The 27,666-nt window shown below is 45.3% G+C and overlaps 1 protein-coding gene across 3 annotated transcripts in view; it reads left to right on the top strand.

The window, feature by feature from the left end:
- The window catches only part of myo7aa (myosin VIIAa), a 286,417-nt gene that overhangs the window by 173,187 nt on the left and 85,564 nt on the right, over window positions 1–27,666 (top strand). For all 3 annotated transcript variants that reach the window (XM_063054640.1, XM_063054639.1, XM_063054638.1), the window contains 6 exons: window positions 2,505–2,723; window positions 11,035–11,142; window positions 15,170–15,379; window positions 19,085–19,288; window positions 21,567–21,743; window positions 23,844–23,927. In XM_063054640.1, coding sequence (XP_062910710.1) covers window positions 2,505–2,723; window positions 11,035–11,142; window positions 15,170–15,379; window positions 19,085–19,288; window positions 21,567–21,743; window positions 23,844–23,927 — 1,002 coding nt within the window. The remainder of the gene's footprint in view (window positions 1–2,504; window positions 2,724–11,034; window positions 11,143–15,169; window positions 15,380–19,084; window positions 19,289–21,566; window positions 21,744–23,843; window positions 23,928–27,666) is intronic.

Genomic DNA, 27,666 nt, shown 5'->3' with positions numbered 1-27,666 from the left:
TCCAATGATTTTTGAAAGGTCGTTACTAATAACTCCATAAACTCTACCGCTATGTCTTTCAGAAAGCTAGGGTACAGTTCATCTGGTCCAAGTGACTTAAGTACCTTTAGGTCTTTCAGCTTTTTGATCACCTTCTCCTTTGTAATAGTAACTGCACCCACTTCTCTTCCTTCACAGCCTTCTGCACCTGGCACACTGCTAGTGTCTTCCACAGTGAAGACCCATGCAAATTACTCATTTAGTTCATCTGCTAGCTCCTTGTCCCCCATTATTATTTCTCTGACCTCATTTTCTAGCTGTCCAATACCTATTCTCATCTCTCTTTTAATTTTTATATACTAGAAAAAGCTTTTACTATCCACTTTGATATTGTTTGCTAGTTTACTTTCATATTTCATCTTTTCCCTCCTAATGATTCTTTTAGTTGCTTTCTTAGGTTTTTAAAAACTTCCCAATCCGTTATCTTCCCGCTAATTTTTGCTTTGTTGTGTGTCTTCTTTTGCTTTTACATTAGCTTTGACTTCTCTTGTCAGCCATGGTTGTACCATTGTCATTTGAGTATTTTTGATTTTGGAATACATCTATCCTGCATCTTCCTCATTTTTCCCAGATCCTCAAGCCATTGCTGCTCTGCTGTCACCCTGCCAACATCTCTTTCCAATTTACTTTGGCCAAATCCTTTCTCACACCACTGCAATTTCCTTTACTCCACTGAAATACTGCTATGTCAGGCTTTTCTTTCTCCCTATTAAATTTCAAGTTGAACTTAATCATATTGTGAGCACTGCCTCCTAAGGGTTCCTTTACCTTAAGCTCCCTAGTCACCTCTGATTCATTACATAACACCCAATCCAGTATTGCTGATTCTCTAGTAGGCTCAATGACAAAATGCTTTGAAAAGCCATCTCGTAGGTATTCAACAAACTCACTCTCTTGTGATCCATTACCAACCTGATTTTCTCAATTGACTTGCATGTTAAAATCTCCCATGACTATCGTAACATTGCCTTTTGGGTTTGCCTTTTCTATTTCCCATTGTAACCTGTGGTCCACATCCCAGCTGCTGTTGGGAGGCCTGTATACATCTACCACCAGGGTCCTTTGATCCTTGCAGTTTCTTAACTGCAGCCACAAGGATTCAACATCTTCCAATCCTATGTCACATCTTTCTAATGATCTGATGCCATTCTTTGCCAGCAGAGCCACACCATACCCTCTGCCTACCTTCCTCTCTTCGATACAATGTGTAACGTTGGACATTCAGCTCCCAACTACAACCATCCTTCAGCCACGATTCAGTGATGGCCACAACATCGTACCTGACAATCTGTAATAGTGCAACAGATCATCCACCTTATTGCTTATAGTCTGTGCATTGAGACATCACACTCTGAGTACTGTATTTACTACCCTTTTTGATTCTGTGTTCCTAGTTTTGTATATTTTACTCTGGATTTTCAGCATCTGAAGAATCTCCTGTGTTTTGGAAATCCTGTTTGAAATTATTAGATTAGATTAGATTATGAGAACAGTCAGTCCTCTTTTATTGTCATTTAGAAATGCATACATGCATTAAGAAATGATACAATGTTTCTCCAGAGTGATATCACAGAAAACAGGACAAACCAAAGACTAACACTGACAGAACCACATAATTATAACATATAGTTACAGCAGTGCAAAGCAATACCGTAATTTGATGAAGAGCAAACTGTGGACACGGTTTAAAAAACAAAGTCTCAAAGTCCCCGAGTCGATCGACTCCTGAGTCCCCGATAGCAGGCGGCAAAAGGGAGAAACTCCCTGCCATAAACCTCCAGGCACCGTCAACTTGCTGATGCCTTGGAAACAGCTGACACTGAGTCCATCCGTCCGAAAACTTCAAGCCTCCGACCAGCCTCTCCAATACAGCCTCCCGAGCGCCATCCTCTGCCAAGCACCTTCGACCTCTCCCCGGCCGCTGAAAAACGCAAAGCCGAGGATTCGGGGCCTTCTGCTCCGGAGATTCCGGTTACCACACCGTAGCAGCGGCAGCGAAGCGGGCATTTCAGAAGTTTTCCAGATATTCCTCCATACTCTCATGACCGTCTCCATCAAATCATAATTGTGCACGGTCCCCTACTTGACAGATTACAGACATCATTCACCGGAGAGGCTGCCGTCGTGCTGCCATCTTCTCCTCCTCCTCATTTAATATTAATTAAATGATTAATATTAATCATTTAAATCAAGGGTTCCCAAACTTTTTTGATGTCCCAGACAATACTGTTGAGCAAAGGGTCCATGGACCCCAGCTGCAAATTCCCAATTTAAAAGAATAATTGAAAAGTAAGACTTCTAGTATTGTTATTGTAATCATTTACTCTACAAATACAGATCTGCGAAGAGTTCAAAATATGACAATCCTGCAACATTACTTACTCTCGCGACCTGACCTGCCGAGTTCTTCCAGCGTTTTGTGTGTGTTCCTTACCATGTTGCACTTTGATCTGAACCTCCTTTAGATGCGAGTCGGATTCTCCAGGCTGCAGGCTCTGCAACGCTCTCGCAAGCTCTCCACGCAATACCACTTCGCCCGCAAGCGGATCATCCTTTTCCAGGCTCGTTGCCGCGGCTACCTGGTGCGAAGGGCCTTCCGCCATCGTTTCTGGGCCGTCGTCACCATCCAGGCCTGCGTCCGTGGCATGATCGCGCGGAGGCTGTACAAACGGCTGAAGGGTGAGGTAGGTTTCTTCAGGCCCTTCAGTGGAAATGGTCGATTATTACTTGGGAATAACTTGCAGAGTTCTGTGGGAGCAGGGAATAAAGCAGAGAGGTGGGACTGTTGTGATTGCTGAACTACCATAGACTTGACGGGCTGAATGGCTGCTTTGTGTTCCTCTATTTACGCCATCTACACTTCCTGAGCAGTCAACATAATCCAGGACCATTCCCACCCCAGTAATCCTCTCTTCTCCCCAATCTCGTCGGGCAGAAAATCCAAAAGCCTTGGGGTGGCACGATTAGCGTAACGCTACTACAGCACCAATGACCCGGGTTCGATTCTCCTATTGAATGTAAGGAGTTTGCACTTTCTCTCCGTGACTGCATGAGATTTCTCTGGGTGCTCCATGGTTCTCCCACATCCTCGCATTGTGTTGGTTGTTAATACAAATGACGCATTTCACTTTGTGTTTCGATGTGCATGTTTATCTTATTTATTTAGAGATACAGCGTCGAACAGGCCCTTCCGGCCTAACCAGCTGCACCGCCCAGCAACCCAACTATTTAGCACTGGCCTAATCACAGGACAATTTATATTGACCAGTTAACCTATTGAAAGCTGAAAGGCCTGGATAAAGTGGATGTGGTGCAGGTATTTCCTACAGTGGGGGCGCTTAGGACCAGAAGAGACAACCTCAGAATAGAGGGAAGTCAATTTCAAACGGAGATGAGGAGGAATTTCTTTAGCCAGCGAGTGGTGAATCTGTGGAATTCGTTGCCACTAGTGGCTGTGGGAGCTAAGTCATTAGATATACTTAAGGCAGAGGTTCATAGATTTCTTAAACACGAGGAATTCTGCAGATGCTGGAAATTCAAGCAACACACATCAAAGTTGCTGGAGAATGCAGCAGGCCAGGCAGCATCTTTAGGAAGAGGTACCGTCGACGTTTCAGGCCGAGACCCTTCGTCAGGACTAAATAAGTCTAAATATAGTGTTCCTTCATTGCTGTCCTAAATATCAGCAGAGTAACAGGCTGGAAGGAAGTAAATGGTGTTACAATAACTTAGAAGCTGTAGTGTAGACAGACAATAAGGTACAAGGGCTGTGACAAGGTAGATTGTGAGATCGAGGATTCATCTTGATCATCCAAAAAGTCCATTCAAGAGTCTGAGAGCAGCAGGATAAAAGCTGCCCTTGAATCTGGCGGTACGTGTATCTTCTACCCGATCGGAAAGGGGTCAAGGAAGAAGGGGAGAGAGACTGAGGTGGGAGCAGTCCCTGCTTATGTCCCCTCAGGGTCGCTCGGCTCACTGTCGTCTAGGCTTGTTGCTTTGCCGAGGCAGTGGGAAGCGTAGAGAGGAGGAGCTTTTCCATTGAGCGTGTCCAAATCTCACTGAAGTGTCTTGTGGTCTCAGCTGGAGCAGTTGCTGTAACCAAGTTGCAATACACTGGCTATGATGCTTTTTGTGCTGCATCGATTTAGGAAAAAGGAAACCACCGGTGAAAGTTGAAGGGGATATGCTGCATTTCCTTAGCTTCCTGAGGAAGTAGAGGTGCTGTTGTGCTTTCTTGGACACAGCATCTGCAAGGTTAGATCGGGACAAGCTATTGGTGATGTTTACACCTAGGAGCTTAAAGCTCTCAACCCTCTCAACTTCAAAGGCATTGATACAAATAGGATTGGTACATGGCAGGAGGCAAAGAGTGGGAATAAAGGGGGCCTTTTCTGGCTGGCTGCCAGTGACTAGTGATGTTCCACAGGGGTCTGTGTTAGGACCGATTCTTTTTACGTTACGTGTCAATGCAGTTGATGGCTTTATTGCAAAGTTTGCAGATGATATGGAGATAGGTGGAGGGGCAGGTAGTTTTGAGGAAGTGGAAAGGCTACAGAAGGACTTGGATAGATTAAGAGAATGGACAAAGAAGTGCAGATAGAATACAGTGTCCGGAAGTGTATACAGCACACACAAAAAATGCTGGTGAACGCAGCAGGCCAGGCAGCATCTATAGGAAGAGGTACAGTCGACGTTTCGGGCTGAGACCCTTTGTCGGGACTAACTGAAAGAAGAGATAGTAGGAGATTTGAAAGTGGGAGGGGGAGATCTGAAATGATAGGAGAAGACGGGGGGAGGGATGGAGCTAAGAGCTGGAAAGTTGATTGGCAAAAGGGATACGAGGTTGGAGACGGGAGAGGATCATGGGACAGGAGGCCTAGGGAGAAAGAAAGGGGGAGGGGGGGAAAACCCAGAGGATGGGCAAGGAGTTATTTATGAGAGGGAGAGAGAGAGAAAAAATGGGGGAAAGAAAAAAATCATAAATAAATAAATAAGGGATGCGGTGCGAAGGGGAGGTGGGGCATTAGCGGAAGTTAGAAAAGTCAATGTTCATGCCATCAGGTTGGAGGCTACCCGGACAGAATATAAGGTGTTGTTCCTCCAACCTGAGTGTGGCTTCATCTTTACAGTAGAGGACACCATGGAGACCATGAATGGGAATGGGACATGGAATTAAAATGTGTGGCCACTGGGAGATCCTGCTTTCTCTGTCGGACAGAGCATATGATGCACTTTGGTGGAAGAAATATAAGGATGGTCTATTTTCTAAATGGAGAGCAAATACAAAAAATCTGAGGTGCAGAGGGACTTAGGGGTCCTTGTGCAGGATCTACTGAAGGTTAATTTGCAGGTTGAATCTGTGGTTAGCAAAGCAAATGCAATGGTAGCATTCATTTCAAGGGGATTAGAATATAAAAGCAAGGATGTAATGTTGAGACTTTATAAAGCACTGGTGAGACCTCACCTGGAGTATTGAAAGCAGTTTCAGATCTGCTGAAATTGGAAAGGGTTCAAAAGGGGTTTGTGAAAATGATTCCAGGATTAAATGCCTTGTCATATGCAGAGTGTTTGATGGCCCTGAGCCTGTTCACTGGAATTTAGAAGAATGAGGGGTGACCTCATTGAAACCTATCAAATGGTGAAAGGTCTTGATAGAGTGAATGTGAAAAGGATGTTTCCTATGGTGGGAGAGTCCAGGACCAGAGGACACAGCCTCAAATAGAAGGGTGTCATTTTAGAAAGGAAATGTGGAGGAATTTCTTTAGCCAGAGGGTAGAAAATCTGTGGAATTCATTGCCACAGGCAGCTGTGGAGGTCAAGTCTTTATTTATATTTAAGGCAGAGGTTTATAGATTCTTGATTGGCCAGGGCATGAAGGGTTATGTGGAGAAAGGCAGGAGATTGAGGCTGAGAGGAAAAAATGGATCAGCCATGATGAAATGGCAGAGAGACTCGATGGGCCAAATGGCCTGCTTCTGCTCCTCTATCTTGTGACGTTATGGGTATGGAAAAACATACTGTTCATACAGCTCAAACCATTGCATAGTGCATTGAGGTAGAACAAGTTTAAATAACAGAATACAGATAAAGTGCAATGGCTATAGAGGGAGTGCAGTGCAGGTAGACAATAAGGTGCAAGATCATAAGGTAGATTGTGAGGTCAAGAGTCTATCTTATTGTGAAATAGCGCTATTTAAGAATCTGATAACAAAAAGATAAAAAGCTGTCCTTGGGCCTGTGGTAAGTGTTTCAAGCTCTTGTATCTTCTGCCTGATGGGAGAGGGACAAGATGGAATGTCCTAGGTAGGTGAGGTCTTTGATTCCACTGGCTGCTTTACTGAGGCAACAAGAAGACCATGGCTGGTTTCTGTGATGTGCTGAACTATGTCCACGACCACCTGCAGTTTCTTGTGGTCACCTGCTGTGCAGTTGCCATGCCAAGTTTTTGTGCACCCAGAGTGAATGCCTTCTGGTAAAAATTGAAGTGTTGACAGGGACGTGCCAAATTTCCTGAGGAAGTAGAGGCACAAGTGAACTTGGCTGTAAAATCAACGTGGTTGGACCAGGGCAGGGTACTGGTGAAGCTCTCAACCCTCTCAAGCTCAAGACAGTTGATTTAGACAGGACAGTGCGCCCTGTCCTCTTCCTGAATTCAATGGGAAGTTCTTTTCTTTTGATGACATTGAGGGGAAAAGTCTTTGTCATGACACCAGGTCATTGGGCTGTCCCTCCTGTACTCTGACTCATCGTTATTTGAGATGCAGCCCACTGCAGATGTGTCATCTGCAAAGTTGTAGATTGCGGGTTCCCAACCTGGGGTCCACGGACCCCTCGGTAGATGGTAGGGGGTCCATGGCATAAAGATTGGGGTCCCCTGTTGTGATGGAGTGAGAGCAGAATCTGACCACGCCATTGTGAGTGTACAGGGAGTAGAGTCGGGCATTGAGGACCCAGCCTCGTGGGGCACCTGTGCTGAGGATTATTGTGGCGGAGATGTTGAGGAAATAATCTTTAAAAATTTGCATTTACAATAAGCACAAATGTTAATTATGTCCTGGAAAAGCTGCTTGGCGTGGGGGCGGGGAAGTGGTTTAAAAGCAATAGGAACATGGGAGATATGTGGGGGTAGATAGAATTCAGCAAGATTTGTCGGTGGGTGAGTGGGTAGTATAGTAATTTTATGTATTGGACTGCAAAAAAAAAATAGTGATAGATGTGAGTGATGATAAACCTGATTCTGATATTTGTCTCTATTGTGGACTGAGAGTGGGGAAGGGAGCAGGGATAAGGGAATCATGGTTGGGAAAAGGGGAAGTAGAGGAGAGGGGAAGGAGCAGGAAGCAGCAAAGAGTCATTCTGTAACTATGAATAAACCAATTGTTTTTAATCAAATGACCTTGCCCGGTTCCCAGGTCGTCTGCACCCGCACCACCCATTCCCCGCCTCAGCTCTCCTTCTCTGCCACCTTTCCCAAATCCCTCCTGCAGTGTTCCATCCTCACCATTCCCAGCGTCCTTTACTCCCACCAGATTTACAAACTCACTCTCCGCTCCACATTGACAAATACAGTACTGTGCAAAAGTGCAAACACGAGGAAATCTGCTGATAACGTAAACAACAGGAATTCTGCAGATGCTGGAAATTCAAGCAACATACATCAAAGTTGCTGGTGAACGCAGCAGGCCAAGCAGCATCTATAGGAAGAGGCGCAGTCGACGTTTCAGGCCGAGACCCTTCGTCAGACGAAGGGTCTCGGCCTGAAACGTCGACTGCGCCTCTTCCTAGAGATGCTGCCTGGCCTGCTGCGTTCACCAGCAACTTTGATGTGTGTTACTGTGCAAAAGTCTTAGGCACCCTAGATAGATACATATATGCCCAAGAATTTTGCACAGTACTATAAATATTAATTGCCTGTCCAGGTCCAATTGCAGACAATAATTGCCAGGAAGGTATATTAGTGCTCTCTACTTCCTCAAGAGAAGGAACCGTCTGGGAGGGAGGTACAGGAGCCTGAAGACATACACTTAATGTTTCAGGATCATCTTCTTCCCCTCCACCATCAGATTTCTAAACCCATGGAGACTATTTCAGTTTTTTTCTCTTTTTGAGGTGTATCACTGCTTTGAGGTAACTGCTTTGCCTGTGGGACACATTGTTTGTTATTCCTCTTCCCGCCTTGTGGCACATCAGGCGGCATTTTTGCCATTTCCGGAGCATTTGACTGTTTTTTCAAAAGGCAGGGTTGCTAGCTTGACGTTCAACCCAGCACGGATGGAAAGTGCGCGAGGAACCTGCCAGGTTTGAACTTGGGACCGTTCACCTCGAAGTCTGGTGCTGATGTCACTACACCACCAGCCAGCTACAAAAGCGGTAATCGCAAGATAAACAAATGATATACAATACGTTTTTTTTTATAAGAAAGACCTCAGAGTGAAACAAGTCCATTTTAGTACAGAGTGGTTATAGTGTGGTAAACCGTAGTGATTAGGGTTTTGGCTCTTGTCTGAAGAACTCAATAGTTGAAAAGAAGCAGCTGTTCTTGGTGTGGGACTTCAGGCTGTGTACCTCCTGACCAATGGTAGCTGCAAGAAGGTTGTTTGGCCCAGACGGTGAGGATCTTTGGCTGTTACCTTCATAAAGCAGCACCTCCTATGGCAGGGGAAGATGTGCCCGTGATGTATTGGGCAGACTCCACTACTCTGCAGCCTTTTGCATTCCATTTGTACCATTGTCATTTTGCAGCTATTATTGTCAAATTACAAATGTGCAGGGTCTTGATCAGACCACACTTGGTGTATTTTGTACTGGTTTGGTCTCCATTTCAAAAATGACATTTGCTCTCTCTCTTGAGAGTGCATCGGAGACTAGTTAGTGGACGGATGTCTGTTATATTCAGGGAGTGAGTCTCCTCTACCTCTAACTCTTTCGAGCCCAGATAAACAAGAAGTGACTTCATTAAAACCTACAAAGTTTACAGCGTCAATGCAAGAAGAATGCTTTGGGAATTGAATTAATGCTTAAGATGATAAGAGGCATAAATTGACTGAATAGCCAGAGTATTTTAAACAGCAGAAATGCTAATACAAGAGGACAAAATGCAAAGCTGTTTGGAGAAAAGTATATGGGATCAAAGGTGGTTGTTTTTTTTTACGCAGACTGTTGGGTGCGTACAAAGCTCTGCCGGGGTGTGGGTAGAGACAGATACATTACAGGCATTTAAGAAACTCTTAAATAAGCACATGGATGACAGAAAAATGGAGGGCTGTAGCAGGTTAAAAGGTCAGCACAACATGTTGGCCAAAGGGCCTGTACTGAGCTGTAATGTTCTAAATGTTTTCCCCTTTAAGTGGACCCTAGAACTAAAGGTGTTTTGCAAGACTGGATGGCTGGAGTTATTAGGAGAGGCTAGATAGGCTGGAGCTGTCCTTCCTTCGGTGAAAGAGGACCTTGTAGAGGTGCGTGGTCGTAGTGCAATCGCTCGAGTTGAGTGTGATGTTCTCCAATGGGGTTACGGTGGATTTCCTTAATGGAGAGCGCCTGTGCCTGACTTTTTTTTAACATGGGGAGTCTGAAGCACAGACAGCCACCAAATGGCCCTTGAGAGATCTGCATCAGGGTCCAGCGGCATGGAATGCAAGACGACTGGGGACCCTCACCTGCTGAAGCCTTCCTCCTCCTTCACTTACCTTGTGATGTGTCCTTATCTTCCGCCAGCTCCACTGTTGAGTCTTGGTTGGAACCCTCTTTCGAGGGCTATGCGCCAAGAGCAGACTAACAGTATGAGTTCAGGTAGGCACTTTGGCCAGCATACACTAGTTGGGCCAAAGGGCCTGGTTCAGAATTTCTAGAGTCAGTGCCACAACAATGGGCATTTGGGACTGAGAGGTGGAGGTATTGCTGCACCCTGAAGGAGATAACTAATTGGAATTATTACTCCAGAAGACTGAAGAATTTCAGTTATGGATGGCATTCCAGGACTGTTGGATTCCTGGATATTGGAGAAACTGAGGGATGTGGGTTACAAGAAGTAGTGGACGCAGCGCAGACCATCGTAGCAAGGCCCTCCCTTCTGTGAACACATTTATATGAATCACTGCCACAAGAAAACAGCATCCATCATCAAAGATCCCCCCACCCCCCCCCCCCGCCGCCCCATCCAGGCTATGCTCTCTTCTCGCTGTTAACATCAGGACCATAGTACAGGAGCCTTGGGTCCTACACCAGGAATAGTTATTACCCTTCAAACGTCAGGGTCTTGAAATAGCTTGGATAACATCACTCATCACTACTCCGAACAGATTCCACAACCTACAGGAGATTTTGCTACTCCTATTCTCAGTATTATTTTTGATTAGCAATGTTTGTCTTTTGCACATTGGTTGTCAATCTTAATGTATAGATTTTCATAAGATTCTGTTGTATTGTTTGTTGTAAATGCTTGCAAAAAATAAGTCTCAAATAGTATATGGTAACATTCAGTTCGTTCGTTCATTCATTCAGTAATTATGTGCTGTGTTGTGTGACGTGGGCAGCCACGGTCTTTCCATCACCATGATTGTGCTTGGCAAAGTTTTCTACAGAAGTGGTTTTCCAATGCTGCCTTCTGGGCAGTGTCTTTACAAGTGACCCCAGTCATTATCAATACCCTTCAGAGATTGTCTGCCTGGTGTCAGTGGTCGCATAACCAGGACTTGTGATCTGCACCGGCTGCTCATACGACCATCCACCACCTGCTCCCACGGCCTCACATGACCCTGACTGGGGGCTAAGCAGGTGCTACACCTTGCCCAAGGGCGACCTGCAGGCTAACAGAGAGCTAGACCTTCTTTGGTAGAGAGATATCTCTACCCCACCACCCAAGCCTACAGCATATGTACTTTAATAATTTATTTTGAATAGTGTTGGAAGAGTAACCTGGTAGCGGGTCAGCCTTGTAGATGCGGGCTGAATGGCCTACTCCTGCTAATTCACGTGTCCATCCCGTTGTCCCCCCAGTACCGGCGGCGGCTGGAGGCGGAGAAGTTGCGGCTGGCTGAGGAGTTGCGGCTGAGCAAGGAGATGAGCAGCAAGAAGGCCAAGGAGGAGGCAGAGCGGAAGCACCAGGTGAGTGGCTGGAATGGGATGCTTCCCTCCCTCGTTCCCTCCAGCTTGGGGATGGTCTAGGAGACACTAGAGACACCTGAGATTGCAGCAGATGGAAGCCTCTATTTAAGTCAGAGGTTGATTGCTTCTTGATTAGTAGGGGCATCAAAGGCTACAGGAAGATAGCAGGGAATGGAGTTGAGACGGTAACTGTATCAGCCATGATGAAATGGTGGAGCAGACTCGACGAGCAGAGTGGCCTAATTCTGCTCCCGTGTCTTATGCTCATAGAAAAGTAGAGCACGGAAACAGGCCCTTTCGCCCGTCTAGTCCATGCTGAACCATTTAAACTGACTACTCCCATCGACCTGCCCCAGGACTATTGTCCTTCAGACGCTTTATCTGGAGCAATGCATAGTTCTGCTTGCTGAGTTCGTCCAACACTTTTGTGCGTCACTTTCCCCATTGATGGATTTTGGCGATGGCACGGTAATGTAGTGGTTCGCGTGTCACTTTCCAGTGCCAGCGATCACCGCTTGGGGTTCAATTCCCATCCCTGCCAGTAAGGAGTTCGTATTTTTCCCCCATGACCATATGGGTTTCCTCTGGGTCTTCCAGCTTCCTCTCCATTCCAACTACAAACAGATTATGGTTAGTAAGTTGTGGGCATGCTCTGTTGGTGCCAGAAACAGTGTGACACTCGCAGCCTGCCTCCAGCACCTCCTTGGACTGTTGGCATTGACACAAACAATGCATTTCATTGTATAAATTGATGTACACAGGACAAATGAAGCTAATCATATGATGAAGGGTCTTGGCCCAAAATGTCGATAGTTCATTTCCCTCCAAAGATGCTGCTTGAACTGCTGAGTTCCTCCACCATTTTGTGTGTTACGCAAGATTTCCAGCATCTGCAGGATCTCTTGTGCTTGTGGTTGAACCGCTATTAACTGTGCATGTGTGTGTGTGTTGCTTGTAGTGTGCTGGTTTGCTGTGTTCTGCTGAACACTGTGTGTCTGCTACATTGCCACTGGGATGCGTAGCGATAATTGCAGGCTGCCCCCAGCACGTTCCTCTTACCACGGGAGTGCTGGTTGTTAACACAAATTAAACATTTCACTACATGTTTCGATGTGGTAAATAAACCTGAATCACAAGCAGGATTTTCCAGTGGCCAATCACTTTAATTCCAATCCTTATATCTATTCCAACGTGTCAGTCCGTAGCCTCCTCTCCTGCCAAGATGAGGCCAATCTCAGGACAGAGTAGCAACACCACATACTCCATCTGGGGAGCCTCCAACCCGATGGCATGAACATCAAATTTCCTAATTTCTGGTATTTTCTCTTTTCCCCCTTCTTCCCTCTTCCATTCATTATCCTGGTTCCTCTTGCCTCTTCTCTTCTCCTCACCTGCCTATCACCTCCCCCTGGTGCCTAAACAATGGAGACTACAATGGGATGAGGGAGGATTTGGCTCATGTAGACTGGGAACAGAGGCTATACAGTGGGACGGTTGAGGAACAGTGGAAGAATTTCAAAGAGATTTTTCACGGTGCTCAACAAAAGTACATTACAGTTACAAGCAAGGACAGTAAAGGTGGGGAGAGCCAGACTTGGATAACTAAGGAAATTAAAGAAGACATCAAACTAAAAGTTCATGCGTAAAAAGCCACCAAGAGTAGTGGGAAACTGGAAGATGAGGAAAACTTTAAAAAGCAACAAAGAACCACTAAGCAAGCAATAAAGTAAGGAAAGATGGATTATAAAAAATAAACTAGCACAAAATATAAAAACGGATAGTAAAAGTTTTTGTAATTATATAAAGCAGAAAAGGGTGGCTAATGTGAATGTAGGTCCCTTGGAGGATGAGAAGGGGGAATTGATATTGGGTAATGAGGAAATGGCAGAGGCTTTGAATGACTATTTTGTGCCAGTCTTCACGGTGGAGGACACGTCTAACATGCCAAGGAGAGATGTTATGGATGAGATGGGAGGTGATGACCTCGACACAATAGTCATCACCTAAGAGGTATTGCTGAGCAACCCTGTAGGCCTGAAGATAGAAAAGTCCCCTGGTCTTGATGGAATACACCCCAAGTACTGAAAGAAAGGGCAGAAGTGAGAGTAGAGGTATTGGTGATAATTTACCAAAGTTCTCTTGACTCTGGGCAGGAGCTGACGGATTGGAAGAAGGCGAATGTCACACCACTGTTCAAAAAAGGATGTAGGCAAAAGGCAGGTAACTATAGGCCAGTTAGTTTAACATTGTAGTTGGGAAAATGCTTGAAGCTATCATTAAAGAAGAAATAATGAGACATTTGGAAAGAAATGGATCCAACAGGCAGACACAGCATGGATTCAGCAAAGTCAGGTCCTGTTTGACAAACTTACTGGAGTTCTTTGAGGATATAATGAGCACAGTGGATAGAGGGGAACAGATGGACGTTATTTACTTGGATTTCCAGAAGGCTTTCAATAAGGTGCTGTGTAAAAGACTTGTTCATAAGATAAGGCTGTATAAGAGTTGGGGGTGATGTATTAGCATGGATAGAGGATTGGTTAACTAATAGAAAGCAGAGAGTTGGCATACATGGGTGTTGTTCTGGTTGGCAATCAGTGGTGGGCGGTGTGTCACAGGGGTCGGTGCTGGGCCCACAACTGTTCACAATATATATTAATGATCTGGAAGAAGGGACTGAGTGTACTGTATCTAAGTTTGCTGATGATACTAGATTGAGTGGAAAAGCAAATTTTGCGGTAGATACAGAGAGGTTGCAGAGAGATACAGATAGGTAAGTGAGCAGGCAAATGGAGTACAATGTTGGTAAATGCGAGGTCATCCTCTTTGGAAGGGAAAATGAAAGATCAGATTATTATTTAAATGGTAAAACATTGCAGCATGCTGCTGTGCAGAGGGACATGGGAGTGCTTGGGCATGAATCACAAAAGGTCGGTTTGCAGGTGCAGCAGGCTATCAAGAAGGACAAATGGAACGTTGGCCTTTGCTGCTAGAGGGACTGAATTTAAGAGCAGGGAGGTTATACTACAAATGTACAGGGCACTGGTGCGGCTGCACCTGGAGTACTGCCTGCAGTTCTGGTCTCCTTACTTGAGGAAGGACATACTGGCTTTGGAGGTGGTGTAGAGGAGGTTCACCAGATTGATTCCAGAGATGAGAGGGTTAGATTATGAGGAGCAATTGAGTCGCCTGGGACTGTACTCGCTGGAATTCAGAAGGATGAGAGGAGGTCTTATCGAAGCATATAAAATTATGAAAGGGATAAATAAAGATAGAGACAGGAAAGTTGTTTCCGCTGGTAGGTGAGACTGGAACTAGGGGATATAGCCTCAAGATTCGGAGGAGTAGATTTAGGATAGAGAGGAGGAGGAAGAACTGCTTTTCCCAGAGAGTGGTGAATCTGTGGAATTCTCTGCCCAGTGAAACAGTAGAGGCTACCTCAGTAAATATACTTAAGACAAGGTTTTTGTATAGTAGAGGAATTAAGGGTTATGGGGGAAAGTTAATTGGAGATGAGTCCCTGGCCAATCGGCCATGACCTTACTGAATGGCCAAGCAGGCTCGATGGGCCAGTTGACTACTCCTGCTCCTATTTCTTATGTTCTTATGTAACTCTCCTCATTCGGTTTCTCCCATGATCCAACCTCCTCTCCCATCAGATTCTTCCTTTACTTCTTTTGCCTAACACCTCCAAACTTCTCATTCCATCTCCTCTCCCCCACCCACTCACCTTCCCCCCCACACCTGCCTTCACCTTTGACCTTCTAGTTTGGATTCCTGCCATTTGCTCCACCACCTTATTCTGGCTTCTTTCCCCTTCCTTTCCAGTCTTGTTGAAGGGTCTCAGCAGGTGCCGCCTGACCTGCTGAGTTCCTCTGGCAACGTCTGGGGTCTTCTGGATTTCCAGCGTCTGCAGAATCTCTTGTGTTTGTGAATCTGACTCAGTGGTTGTGTGGAGGGGTCAGTTGGTGGGTGCATGGTACAGTGTGCATTCAGGTGAAATTATTTGACTCTTCTCTCCCGGTAGGAGCGCCTTGCTCAGTTGGCTCAGGAGGACGCGGTGCGGGAGATGGAAGAGAAGAGGGAGGCTCGGCGGAAGAAGGAGATGCTGGAACAGATGGAGAAGGCTCGGAACGAGCCCGTGAACGACTCTGAGATGGTGGACAAGATGTTTGGGTTTCTGGGTACTCCCTCCATGGTACCTGGGCAGGAAGGCAGAGCGCCAACTGGGTTTGAGGTAAGCACTTCGAGTGCACATCTGAGGTGCGCAGGCTTACTGGAGAGCCAACCTCCTGGGGAAAAAACCAAATCACAGCATTCCTTAAGGGATTAAGATTTTTTCATTCACAAACAACAGGAATTCTGCAGATGCTGGAAATTCAAGCAACACACATACAAGTTGCTGGTGAACGCAGCAGGCCAGGCAGCATCTCTAGGAAGAGGTGCAGTCGACGTTTCAGGCCGAGACCCTTCGTCAGGACTAACTGAAGGAAGAGTGAGTAAGGGATTTGAAAGTTGGAGGGGGAGATCCAAAATGATAGGAGAAGACAGGAGGGGGAGGGATGGAGCCAAGAGCTGGACAGGTGATAGACAAAAGGGATACGAGAGGATCATGGGACAGGAGGTCCGGGAAGAAAGACAAGGGGGGAGGGACCCAGAGGATGGGCAAGGGGTATATTCAGAGGGACAGAGGGAGAAAAAGGAACTTCCGCTAATGCCCCACCTCCCCCTCATACCCCATCTGTTACATTTTTATGCACACATTCTTTCTCTCACTCTCCTTTTTCTCCCTCTGTCCCCCATCCTCTGGGTCCCCCCCCCCACCTCCTTGTCTTTCTTCCCAGACCTCCTGTCCCATGATCCTCTCGTATCCCCTTTTGCCTATCACCTGTCCAGCTCTCGGCTCTATCCCTCCCCCTCCTGTCTTCTGCTATCATTTTGGATCTCCCCCTCCCCCTCCAACTTTCAAATCCCTTACTCGCTCTTCCTTCAGTTAGTCCTGACGAAGGGTCTCGGCCTGAAACGTCGACTGCACCTCTTCCTAGAGATGCTGCCTGGCCTGCTGCGTTCACCAGCAACTTTGATGTGTGTTGCAAGATTTTTTCATTGTTATTTCCTGCCTAGCACAATCTAGTTTACGTAAACCTATCATCCCTACTTGGGCATAAGCCACTGACAGCAGCTCACCAGAGCCCTTTATCCGGAGCCAGTCTTTCCAATTATTCCCTAGTGTTCGCCCACCTTTGAAGATCCTTCCTCTTCCAGGGTTAGGGTTGCCAACTTTCTCACTCCCAAATAAGGGACAAAAGTAGCAGTCAAATACGGGACACTTGTGTTTACCCCGAGAAAGACTACCATGACCGTGAAGCCTTGCGCGGGCACCTGTGTGCGCATGCGTGACGTGCACATGCGTATACGTGCCGATTTCTTTTTCCCTACAAATCGGTTTTGACTTAATCTTCCCGATTCTGATACACTGTGCATACATTATTTCTACTTTATATAGGCTGTGTATTTATCATATCATCCCTGCTTTTACTATATGTTATTTTAGGTTTTATGTGTTATTGGTATGATTTGGTAGGTTATTTTTTTGGGTCTGGGAACGCTCAAAAAATTTTCCCATATAAATTAATGGTAATTGCTTCTGCGCTTTACGCCATTTCAGCTTACAAACGGTTTCATAGGAACGCTCTACCCTAGCAGGGGAAATATGGGACAAGGGCGGTCCCGTATGGGACAAACCAATTTAACCCAATATACGTGATGTCCCGGCTAATATGGGACAGCTGGCAACCCTATCCAGGGATAAGGCCCTTGGAGCTTCGACCGGCATTTCTGTAGCACCGGGTTTTTACGGGATGCGATTGCTAGCCCCGTGCCTAGTCCTCCTCCTCCTCACAGCCGGGTTTGGGGACTGTCCATAGAGGGGTTAGCCAAGCACAAGAGGAGGTTCAGAAAACCCTGCGCTCGAATTCCCTTTGCCTCCCCGCTCAGACGCTGTCCCTGGGCTCTGCTGCTGAATTCGCAGTCCTTAACTTCCGAAGAAAACAGGATGTGATTCATCACTCAGTCATGTTTTCCCAGCTAGAAGTTCCCCAATTTATCTAATCACTCCCAACAATCCGTTCCTGCTGAGCCATCAGCAGTGAACTGATTACCACGGTGCTCTTTCATTAAGCGGAGATAATATGCTGTTGACTGAAGAGTGTGGAACTGGGGAAATGGATCACTCCGACTTCCACATGAACTTCCCAGATTTTGCTGACTGAACCAGTTTTGCAGGTTATAAATCATGCAGCGTGGAGCCCCAGGCCCTTCAGCCTATTGAGACAATTCTGACCATGAAATAACCATTTACACTTGTCCTATTTGCTTTGTTCTTCCCATATTCCCATCTACTTCCCCTCCATGGGGTGATATGGTAGCGTGGTGGTTAGCACAACGCTTTACAGTACCCAGTGACCCGGGTTCATTTCCCGACTCTGTCTATAAGTCAAGACACTTTTTATTGTCATTTCGACCATTACTGCTGGTACAGTACACAGTAAAAATGAGACAGCTCTTTTCAGGATCATGGTGCTACGTGAAACAATACAAAAACTACACTGAACTACATAAAACAACACAAAAACTACACTAGACTACAGACCTACCCAGGACTGCATAAAGTACACAGAACAGTGCAGGCATTACAATAAATAATAAACAAGACAATAGGCACAGCGGAGGCCAGTAGGTTGGTAGTCTGATGGCTTGGGGGAAAAACTGTTACATAAATATAAGGAGTCCGTGTCCTCTCCATGATCGAGTGGGTTTCCTCCGGTTGCTCTGGTTTCCTCCTGCAGTCCAAGGCCATACTGGCTGCTAGGTTAATTCGTCATTGTAAATTGTCCAGCGACTGGGCTGGGGATTGCTGGGCAGTGCAGCTTAAAAGGCCAGAAGGGAATATTCCGTGCTGCATCTCAATAAATAAATATATAAACATTCTACTACTCACCAACACACTTAGGGGTGCGTTAGAGTGGGGAATGAACCTACCCATTCACACACCTTTGGGCGGTGGGAGTGAACCAGAGCACGCATGTGCTTAAAGGGAGAGCATGCAAACTCCACATAGACAGCATCCAGGGTCAAGATTGAACCTGGGTCTCTGGCACTGTGAGGCAGTGACCTTACCTACTGAGGCTTGTAGACCACAAGACATAGGATCAGAATTAGGCCATTCAGCCCATCAAGTCTGTTCTGCCATTCCATCATGGCTGCTTTATTAACCCTCTCAACCCTATTTATTTATTTATTGCGATACAGTGCGGAATAGGCCTTTCCAGCCCTTCTGGGCCACTCCGCCCAGCAATCCCCCGATTTAATCCCAGCTCAATCATGAGACAATTTACAATGACCAATTAACCTACCAACTGGTATGGCTTTGGACTGTGGGAGGAAACCGGAGCATTCGGAGTAAATCCAGTCGGTCACAGGGAGAGTGTACAATCTCCTTACGGGCAGCAGCGGGAATTGAACCCGGGTCCCTGGTGCTGTGAAGCGTTGTGCTAAGTAGTACCATACCATGCCACCTACCTATTGTCCTACCTTCTTCCTGTAACCTCTGGTTCCCTTACTGATTAAGAGCCTATCAAGCTCCGCTTTAAATGAACCCAATGATTTGGCCTACACAACCATCTCTGGCAATGAATTCCACAAATTCCCAATCCTCTAGCTTAAAAACTCCTCCTCACCTATGTTCTAAAGGGATGTCCTTGTACCCTAGACGCTCTCACTACTGGCAAAGTCCTCCCCACATCCACTCTATCTAATCCTTTCAATATTTGATGGGTTTCAATGAGGACCCCCCCACCACCACCACCACCCATTCTTCTAAACTCCGGCGAGTACAGAAGTTGTAGCTGTTACCTTTGACCGTGTGTGGGGTCTGTTTCAGGATCTGGAGCGGGCCCCGAAAGCGCTGGAGGAAGAAGATCTGGACGCCTGCCTCCCACTGCCGGAGGAGGAAGAGGAAGATCTCTCGGAGTACAAGTTCGCCAAGTTTGCCGCCACGTACTTTCAGGGCACCACCACCCACACCTACATCCGGAGGCCCCTCAAGATGCCCCTGCTCTTTCATGACGATGAGGGCGATCAGCTGGTAAGGGGGCTCCCCACTGGGCATCTGTTAGAACAAGAATGGAACAGCACGTCACAGGGGCAGACCCTTCAGCTCACAGTATCTGTACCTGTCGGTGCCAAATTAAACCAAACCCTTTCTGCCTGCACGTGATCCATACCACTTCATTCTGTAGTGGGGGAGAGAAAATTCATAGCAGTCAGTAGTGAATTCATGGCTCTGTAGGACAGGAGTGAGAGGTGATGTGTGTGTGAGGGCGGGGCGGGGGGGTGGTGTTTAGCATGTAATAATGGGATAAAGGGAGCCAATACTGCTTGGGTACCTGGCAGTGAACATCTTTAACAGGCTCAACCAGACAAAGCCTTAACAGGAAGACCCATAACAGCATTGATGAGCAGAGAGATACTGGGGGTCCAAGTTCATAGCTTCCTGAAAGTGGCTACACAGGTTGATAGGGTGGTTAAGACTCAAGGCATCTTGCTTTTATTAGTTGAGGTACTAAGTTCAAAAGTCAGAAAGTTATGTTGCAGCTTTATAAAACTCCAGTTGGGCCGCATATGGAGAATTGCATACAGTTTTGGTCGCCCCATTATAAGAACAATGTTCTGTGTTCTGTAACATAAATGGGAGCAGGAAGGGGCCATGGTGCTCTTTGAGCCAGACTACCTTTAGTGTACCTTCAAGATAGAATAGTTCATCACAGGAACAGGCCCTTCGGCCCACAATGTTGTGCTGAACCAATTAAATTAGTAATTAACTGGCTAGCCAAACTAATCTCTTCAGTCTGCACAATGTCCATAACCTTCCATTTTCCTCGCATCCATGTGCCCATCTAAGTACCTTTTAAAAGTTCCTAATGTATTTGCTTCTCACCACCACCACAAGCAGCACATTCCAGGCAACCACCACTCTTTTTTTTTGAAGAAAGCTTGCCCCCTCCCCTCACCTCCCTTGAAGTTATTCCCTCTCACATTGTTTAAAACCAGCATGAAGGATTTGACATCTTCCCTGCATTGCTGGAGGCATGCTGCAGAAGAGTTTGGACTGACTTGAGTTGTTTTCTCTGCAACCTCAGAGGCTGAGGGGAGACCTGAGAGAGACGTATAGAATAGACAGCTGGTATCTGTTCTCCTGGGTAGAAATAGCAAGTACTAGAAGGCAAGCATTAAAATGAGAGAGAGGGGAAGGTTTTTTGTTTGCTGTTTTTGTTTTGTTTTGCACGCTTGTGGGTGCCAGAGGTTAGTGGTGGGGAAGAGATAAGAGCAGGACTATGCCATGCAGCCCACCGGAGTCTGCTCCGCTTTCCATCGTGGCTGAGTTATCTACTCTCTCAACACCATTCTGCTGCCTACTCCCTGTAACCTTTGACGCCCTGACTAATCCTATCAACCCAATGACTTGGCCTCAGTGGCAATGAATTCCACAGATTCACTATCCTCCAGCTAAATAAATTCCTGATCTAAACGGACATTCCTCTATTGAGGCTGTGCCCTCTGGTCCTCGACTCTCTCACCATGGGAAACATCCTTTCCACATCCACTCTATCGAGGACTTTCAATATACTTTATACTTTATTATCGCCAAACAATTGATACTAGAACGTACAATCATCCCAGCGATATTTGATTCTGCGCTTCCCGCTCCCTGGATTACAAATATTAAATACTAAAAATAGTAAAAATTAGTAAATATAAAAATTTTAATTATAAATCATAAATAGAAAATAGAAAAATGGGAAGTAAGGTAGTGCAAAAAAACCGAGAGGTAGGTCCGGATATTTGGAGGGTGCGGCCCAGATCCGGGTCTGGATCCGTTCAGCAGTCTTATCACAGTTGGAATGAAGCTGTTCCCAAATCTGACCGTATGGGTCTTCAAGATCCTGAGCCTTCTTCCGGAGGGAAGTGGGACAAAAAGTGTGTTGGGTGGGTGGGTCGTGTCCTTGATTATCCTGGCAGCACCGCTCTGGCAGTGTGCGGTGTAAAGTGAGTCCAAGGACAGAAGATTTGATAGGTTTTGACGAAACTGCCCATTGTAGAGTTCTGTTATACTGTAAATGCTGAAAATCCTGAAATATTGACTGATGACCTTGGAGGGAGGGGGAGGCAGTAAAGCTTGAACCAGTAGTGAACTCTCAATCAAAACAGTTTGTTGTCACTATTGAATGAATGTCTGCAGGAACTTCCTGTATTTTGTGCACGATCCCGTTATCTGGGATGGAGAACCTCTCTGTATTGGCTCCTGGGCACGATGGGGCTCTGATTTCAAGTTCAAAAGTGACCTCTCGCCTTCTTCGCTGCAGGCATCTCTGGCAGTTTGGATCACCATCTTGCGGTTCATGGGTGACTTGCCGGAACCCAAGTATCACACGGCCATCAGCGACGGCAGCGAGAAGATCCCGGTCATGACCAAGATCTACGAAACCCTCGGGAAGAAGACGTACAAACGGGAACTGCAGGCTTTGCAGAGTGATGGCGAGGTAGGTCCACTCTGGTCCGCAGGGATGCACAAGGTGCAGGTGTTTGCTGCCTGCGGTCCTCCAAGGAGCTCAGAGGGGATCTGAGAAGGAATATTTTCACACGGAGGGTGGTCAGAATCTTTACAGGATATGCACAAGCATCCTCCCACTCTACATCATCTCTCCATGTGTACTCCCTCTGTCCCTGTCTCCCCAGTGTGTCTACCCAACAAGTGGTAGTGATCCCAGTACCCTAGTAAGGTAATTAATTAAAAATATCTCCATCCTTCATTCACAGGATAAACGTATTGTTGGCAAGGCTAGCGTTGAGTGCCTTCAGGCTTGTCTGTTGATTTTCAATGCCAGTGAAGAATCAGCCTCGTTGGTTGGTCTGAGGTCATGCTTGAGTCAAAACGTCGGGCACTACAGTACCATAGTGTAGCAGTTAGCATGACGCTATTATAGCTCAGGCAGCAGCCAGTTTCCCCTGAGCAACACACAAACTGCTGGAGGCATCATCTATGGAAAACAAAGTACAGTCGACGTTTTAGGCTGAAACCCTTTGGCAGGACTCGAAGATTTAAACTTCTTCAGGGTAGGCATTACTGGAAGAAACTTTGAAGAGTAGCAATCAAACCACAAGCCAGTTTACTCTGCCTGGGTGGCATTAATTTCTCATAGAGCTTGTTTCGTTCTGCTGGCCATTCCCTGAAACAAATGTCGTATTAAAAGCAGCCAAAGTAGAGTTTATTGTCAAATGCACAAGTACCTGGATGCACAGTGCAATGGGGTGGCATGGTAGCATACTGGTTAGCACAATGCTTTGCAGTACCAGGGACCTAGGTTCAATTGCCGCTACTGCCTTTAAGGAGTTTCTACGTTCTCTCCATGACCGTGTGGATTTCCTCCAGGTGCTCCGGTTTCTTCTCACAGTCCAAAGACGTGCTGGTTAGTAGATTAAATGGTCGTTGTAAATTGTCCTGTGATTGGCTAGGGTTAAGTAGAAGCTAGAGTGGTGCAGCTCGTTGGACGGGAAAGGACTGTTCCACGCTGTATCGCTAGATGTAGTAAGTAAGTAAATTACAGGAAAAGACGAAGATAGCAATCCTTGAGGGAAGTGACCAAGACAAGTGAAAGTCCGGTGGTTCCAATCTCACTAATGCAGCAATTTATTTTTTCAATTCCAGTCGGTGGAAGAATTGAGTTCAAATCCCCAAACCGGCACAATGGGATTTGTATTTGTTTTCCTAATTTACTGAACACAAAATGCTGAAAGTAGTCATGAAGTTGTATATCACGGAAACATTCCTTCATCCCAACTTGTCCACACTGATCACGGTGCCTCCCTGCACTGGTTTCATCGGCCCATGTTTGGACAGTATCCCTGAACACCCGTCTTACCCATGTACCTGCCAAGGGTCTTGTTATTGTACCAGCCTCGACCACTTCCTCTGGCACCTCATACCATATACTAGCATGTGAGCAGTACGATTGCATAGGAGTCAGCATAAAGCTTTACGGCGTCAGTGACCGGGGTTCAATTCCCACCACTGCCTGTAAGGAGTTTGGAGCCTCTCCCCGAAACTGTGTGCATTTTGTTCGGGTGCTCCAGTTTCCCTCAAAGAGGTATGGTCAGGGTTGTGGGCATGCCATGTTGGCACTGGAAGTATTGGCTGCCCCTGGCACATCCTTGGAGTGTTGGTCAATGCAAAGGACACACTTCACTTGTGCATCGATGTACTTGTGACAGATAATTCTAATCTTTAATCTTTATCCTGACCAACTTCTGCATGGGAAAATCCTTTCCCCTCTCGTCTTATATCTATGCCATTTTGATTGAGACACCCGAACCCTGGGAGAAAGGCTATGACTATGCACCTTATGCCCCTCATGAAATGCACAGCATTGTTGAAGAGAGAAAGAGTTAACATTTCAGATTGGTGACCCTTTGTTGTCTAGTTAACAATCCAGCCTGTAGATGCCTCCCAGTGATGACCACGAGTCATCCCTCACCATCCCAATGCACCGAGTGCAGCCTGGTTATACATACTCCCCTTGTGTGGTTGGATGTAGCTGTATCTTGTGATCGCATCCCAATGACGTCTGACACTTGTGTGGCAGGGCATGCGTGCGGATAAGAAGAACAGTGTGCGGCATAAACTGGTCTCGTTGACTCTGAAGAAGAAATCCAAGCTCACGGAAGAGGTAATTTCAAAGTTCTTTCCAATATTTTTCTTATTAATTTTACATATAAGCATACAGAGTACAAGAAAAAAATATACATTATACTAAATCGTTTATAAAGACTCCTTACCCTATATTCATACAGATTGATTAATTCATAACATTGAAATATAGTAATTTTATTATATTAAAAAAATCTAACCCACTACCAAGACCGAAGCTCATTAGTAAAGAAAAAAAGGGAAAAAAATATTAGTCATCATCTGTGCTTTAACAGCAAATCAAAGGTTTTGAAAATAATTCAAAAAAGGTCCCCGCAATGTTTGAAAGACTTGGTTAGATTCGGAGATTGAACATCGAATCTTCTGTAAATTTAAACATGACGTCACATCACATAACCATTGAGTATGAATAGGAGGGGCCACATCTTTCCATTTAAACAAGAGCATCCTTCTGGCCATAAGAGAAACAAAAGGCAAAATGTGCAAGTCAGATGGCTCCAAAATAATATCCTTTCCTCCAACAATACCAAATAAAGCGGTCAAAGGACTAGGCTTAAAGTTTACTTTGAAAAGTATCGAGAAAGTTTGAAATACTTCTTTCCAATATTTTCCAAGACTCGGACATGTCCAAAACATATGAATGAGTGAAAAAGATAGATAAATTTAGGTAATATATTCATTTTAATAGAGTTAATTTGGCCAATCAGCAATAACGAAAGAGGCGACCAATTTGATAGTATCCTTTTTACGTGATTCAATAGGGTAAGAAAATTTTCTTTAAATAGACGCTTATAGTTTTTAGTAATTGTTACACCTAAGTAGGTAAATTGATTTCTTACAATTTTAAAAGGAAGGTTAGAATTTGTTGGTATCAAGTTATTCAAAGGGAAAAGTTCACTTTTATGTAGGTTTAATTTTTAACCTAACTGGCTAAAACAGGAGAAATTTCAAAGTTCAAAGTAAATTTATTATCAAAGTACAGATATGCGACCATATACAACCCTGAAATTCATTTTCTTGCAAGTATTCATTGTAAATACAAAAAAAAATAAGCAGTAAATATTGAGAACATGAGATGAAGAATCTTGGAAAGTGAGTCCATAGGTTGTGGGAACAGTTCGACGAATGGCAAGTGAAGTTGAGTGACGTTATCCCCTCTGTTCAAGAGTCTGATAGTTGAGGGGTAATAACTGTTCATGAACCTGGTAGGGTGCATCCTGAGACTCCTGTACCACCTTCCTAATGGCAGCAGCCTGGATGATGGGGGTCCCCGATGATGAATGCTACTTTCCTACGACAGCGCCTCATGTAGATGTGTTCAATAGTAGGAGGGCTTTACCTGTGTTGGACTGGGCCATATCCATTATTTTCTGTTGGATTTTCTGTTCAAGGCAAGTGGTGTTTCCATTCCAGGCTGTCATGCAACCAGTCCATGTACTCTGCACCACACATCTGTAGAAGTTTGTCAGATTTGGTGTGTTTTTATGACCATATAACATATAACAATTACAGCACGGAAACAGGCCATCTTGGCCCTCCTAGTCCATGCCGAACTCTTACTCTCACCTAGTCCCACCGACCTGCACTCAGCCCATAACCCTCCATTCCTTTCCTGTCCATATATCTATCCAGTTTAACTTTAAACGACAACATCGAACCTGCCTCAACCACTTCTGCTGGAAGCTCGTTCCACACAGCTACCACTCTCTGAGTAAAGAAGTTGCCCCTTGTGTTACCCCTAAACTTTTGCCCTTTAACTCTCAACTCATGTCCTCTTGTTTGAATCTCCCCTACTCTCAATGGAAAAAGCCTATCCACGTCAACTCTATCTATCCCCCCTCATAATTTTAAATACCTCTATCACAGAGCGTCATAGGAAGTCATTCCTGCCTATGGCCATCAAACTTTACAACTCCTCCCTTGGAGGGTCAGACACCCTGAGCCAATAGGCTGGTCCTGGGCTTATTTCATAATTTACTGGCATAATTTACATATTACTATTTAACTATTTATGGTTCTCTTACTATTTATTATTTATGGTGCAACCGTAACGAAAACCAATTTCCCCCGGGATCAATAAAGTATGACTATGACTAAGTCCCCCCTCAACCTTCTACGTTCCAAAGAATAAAGACCCAACTTGTTCAACCTTCCTCTGTAACTTAGGTGATGAAACTACATCCTAGTAAATCTTCTCTGTACTCTCTCTATTTTGTTGACATCTTTCCTATAATTCGATGACCAAAACTGTGCACAATACTCCAAATTTTGTGCAGTCTTTCCCCACACCCTGATCTTGCACAATACCAAGCAACAGTAAACCAGATTTAATGTTCCAACCGATGGATGATGTTTAACGATCTCTATGCAAGCAGGCTCTTCAGCTGACAAAGTTCATGCTGGTCATAGAGGACCCATTTGATCCTAAACTAATTCCCATTTAATTCTTCACAGCATAGGTCCAAAATATTGTATCACTTGCCTGCACAGTAGGGCCAACTAGGAATCAGAATCAGGCTTATTATCACTGGCATATGTTGTGAAATTTGTTGTTTTGTGGCAGCTGTATATTGCAATACACAAACTATAGGTCACGATAAGAAATATTTTTTAAAAGTGCAAAAAGAGAGCAGTGTTCACGAACTGTTCAGAAATCTGATGGCAGAGGGAAAGAAGCTGTTCCTAAGACATTGAGTGTGTGTTTTCAGGTTCCTGTGCCTCCTCCCCATGGTAGCAATGTCCTGGGTGGGGAGGGTCCTTAACGATGGATGCCACCTTCTTGAAACACTGCCTTTATAAGACTTGAACAGGCCTCTCCTGCACTCTTGTACACCCGATCTCCCTGCTCATGGCCCTTGCACTTTGCCTACCTGGGCTGCTTCCTCTGTAACTCTAACACTATATTCTGCAATACAAACAAAATGCCGGAAGAACTCAGCAGGCCAGGCAGCATCTGTGGAAAAGAGTACAGTCAATGTTTCGGGCCGAGACCCTTCGGCGGGACTATATCCTACAATCTGTTTTCCCTTGTGCATTATTGTTTCTGTGGAAAGAAGGATCTGTCTGGTGGCACTGGAACAAAGGTGTTTCACTGTATCGCAACACATGATAAAAAATCTATTCCAATTCCACATTAATTACCTCTATAGTCATTTAGGAAGAACTCTATCCATGAGCTTCTCAGTCAGAAAGGCTCAAAGCATATTTATTATCAAAGTATATGTATGTCACCATATACTACCTTCAGATTCATTTTCTTGCGGCCATTTACAGAAAAATAAAGAAATTAAATAGAATTTATGAAGAACTGCACATAAAGGCTGATAAACAACCAATGTGCAAAAGAAGGCAAATTGTACAAATAAGAGGAGTAAATAAATAACACTAAGGCATGAGTTATAGAGTCCTTGAAAGTGAGTCCATAGGTTGTGGAATCGATACAGTGGGAAGGTCACATCTACAGATGCGCTGGGCTGTCTGCACCACCCTCTGCCGAGCCCTGTGATTGAGGGAAGTACAGTTCCCACACCAGGCAGTGATACAGCCAGTCAGGATGCTGTCAATTGTGTCCCTGTAGAAAGTCCTTAGGATTTGGGGACTCATGCCGAACTTCTTCAGCCGTCTGAGGTGAAAGAGGTGCTGTTGTGCTTTTTTCACCACGCAGTCAGTATGTACAGACGTGAGATCCTCAGCGATTTGTATGCTGAGGAACTTAAAACTGTTCACCCTCTCAATCCCAGATCCATTGATGTCAATAG

This window comes from Mobula hypostoma, chromosome 7, assembly GCF_963921235.1.
Source record: "Mobula hypostoma chromosome 7, sMobHyp1.1, whole genome shotgun sequence".
Lineage (NCBI taxonomy): Eukaryota > Metazoa > Chordata > Chondrichthyes > Myliobatiformes > Myliobatidae > Mobula > Mobula hypostoma.
This window is presented reverse-complemented; position numbering and strand designations above follow the sequence as displayed.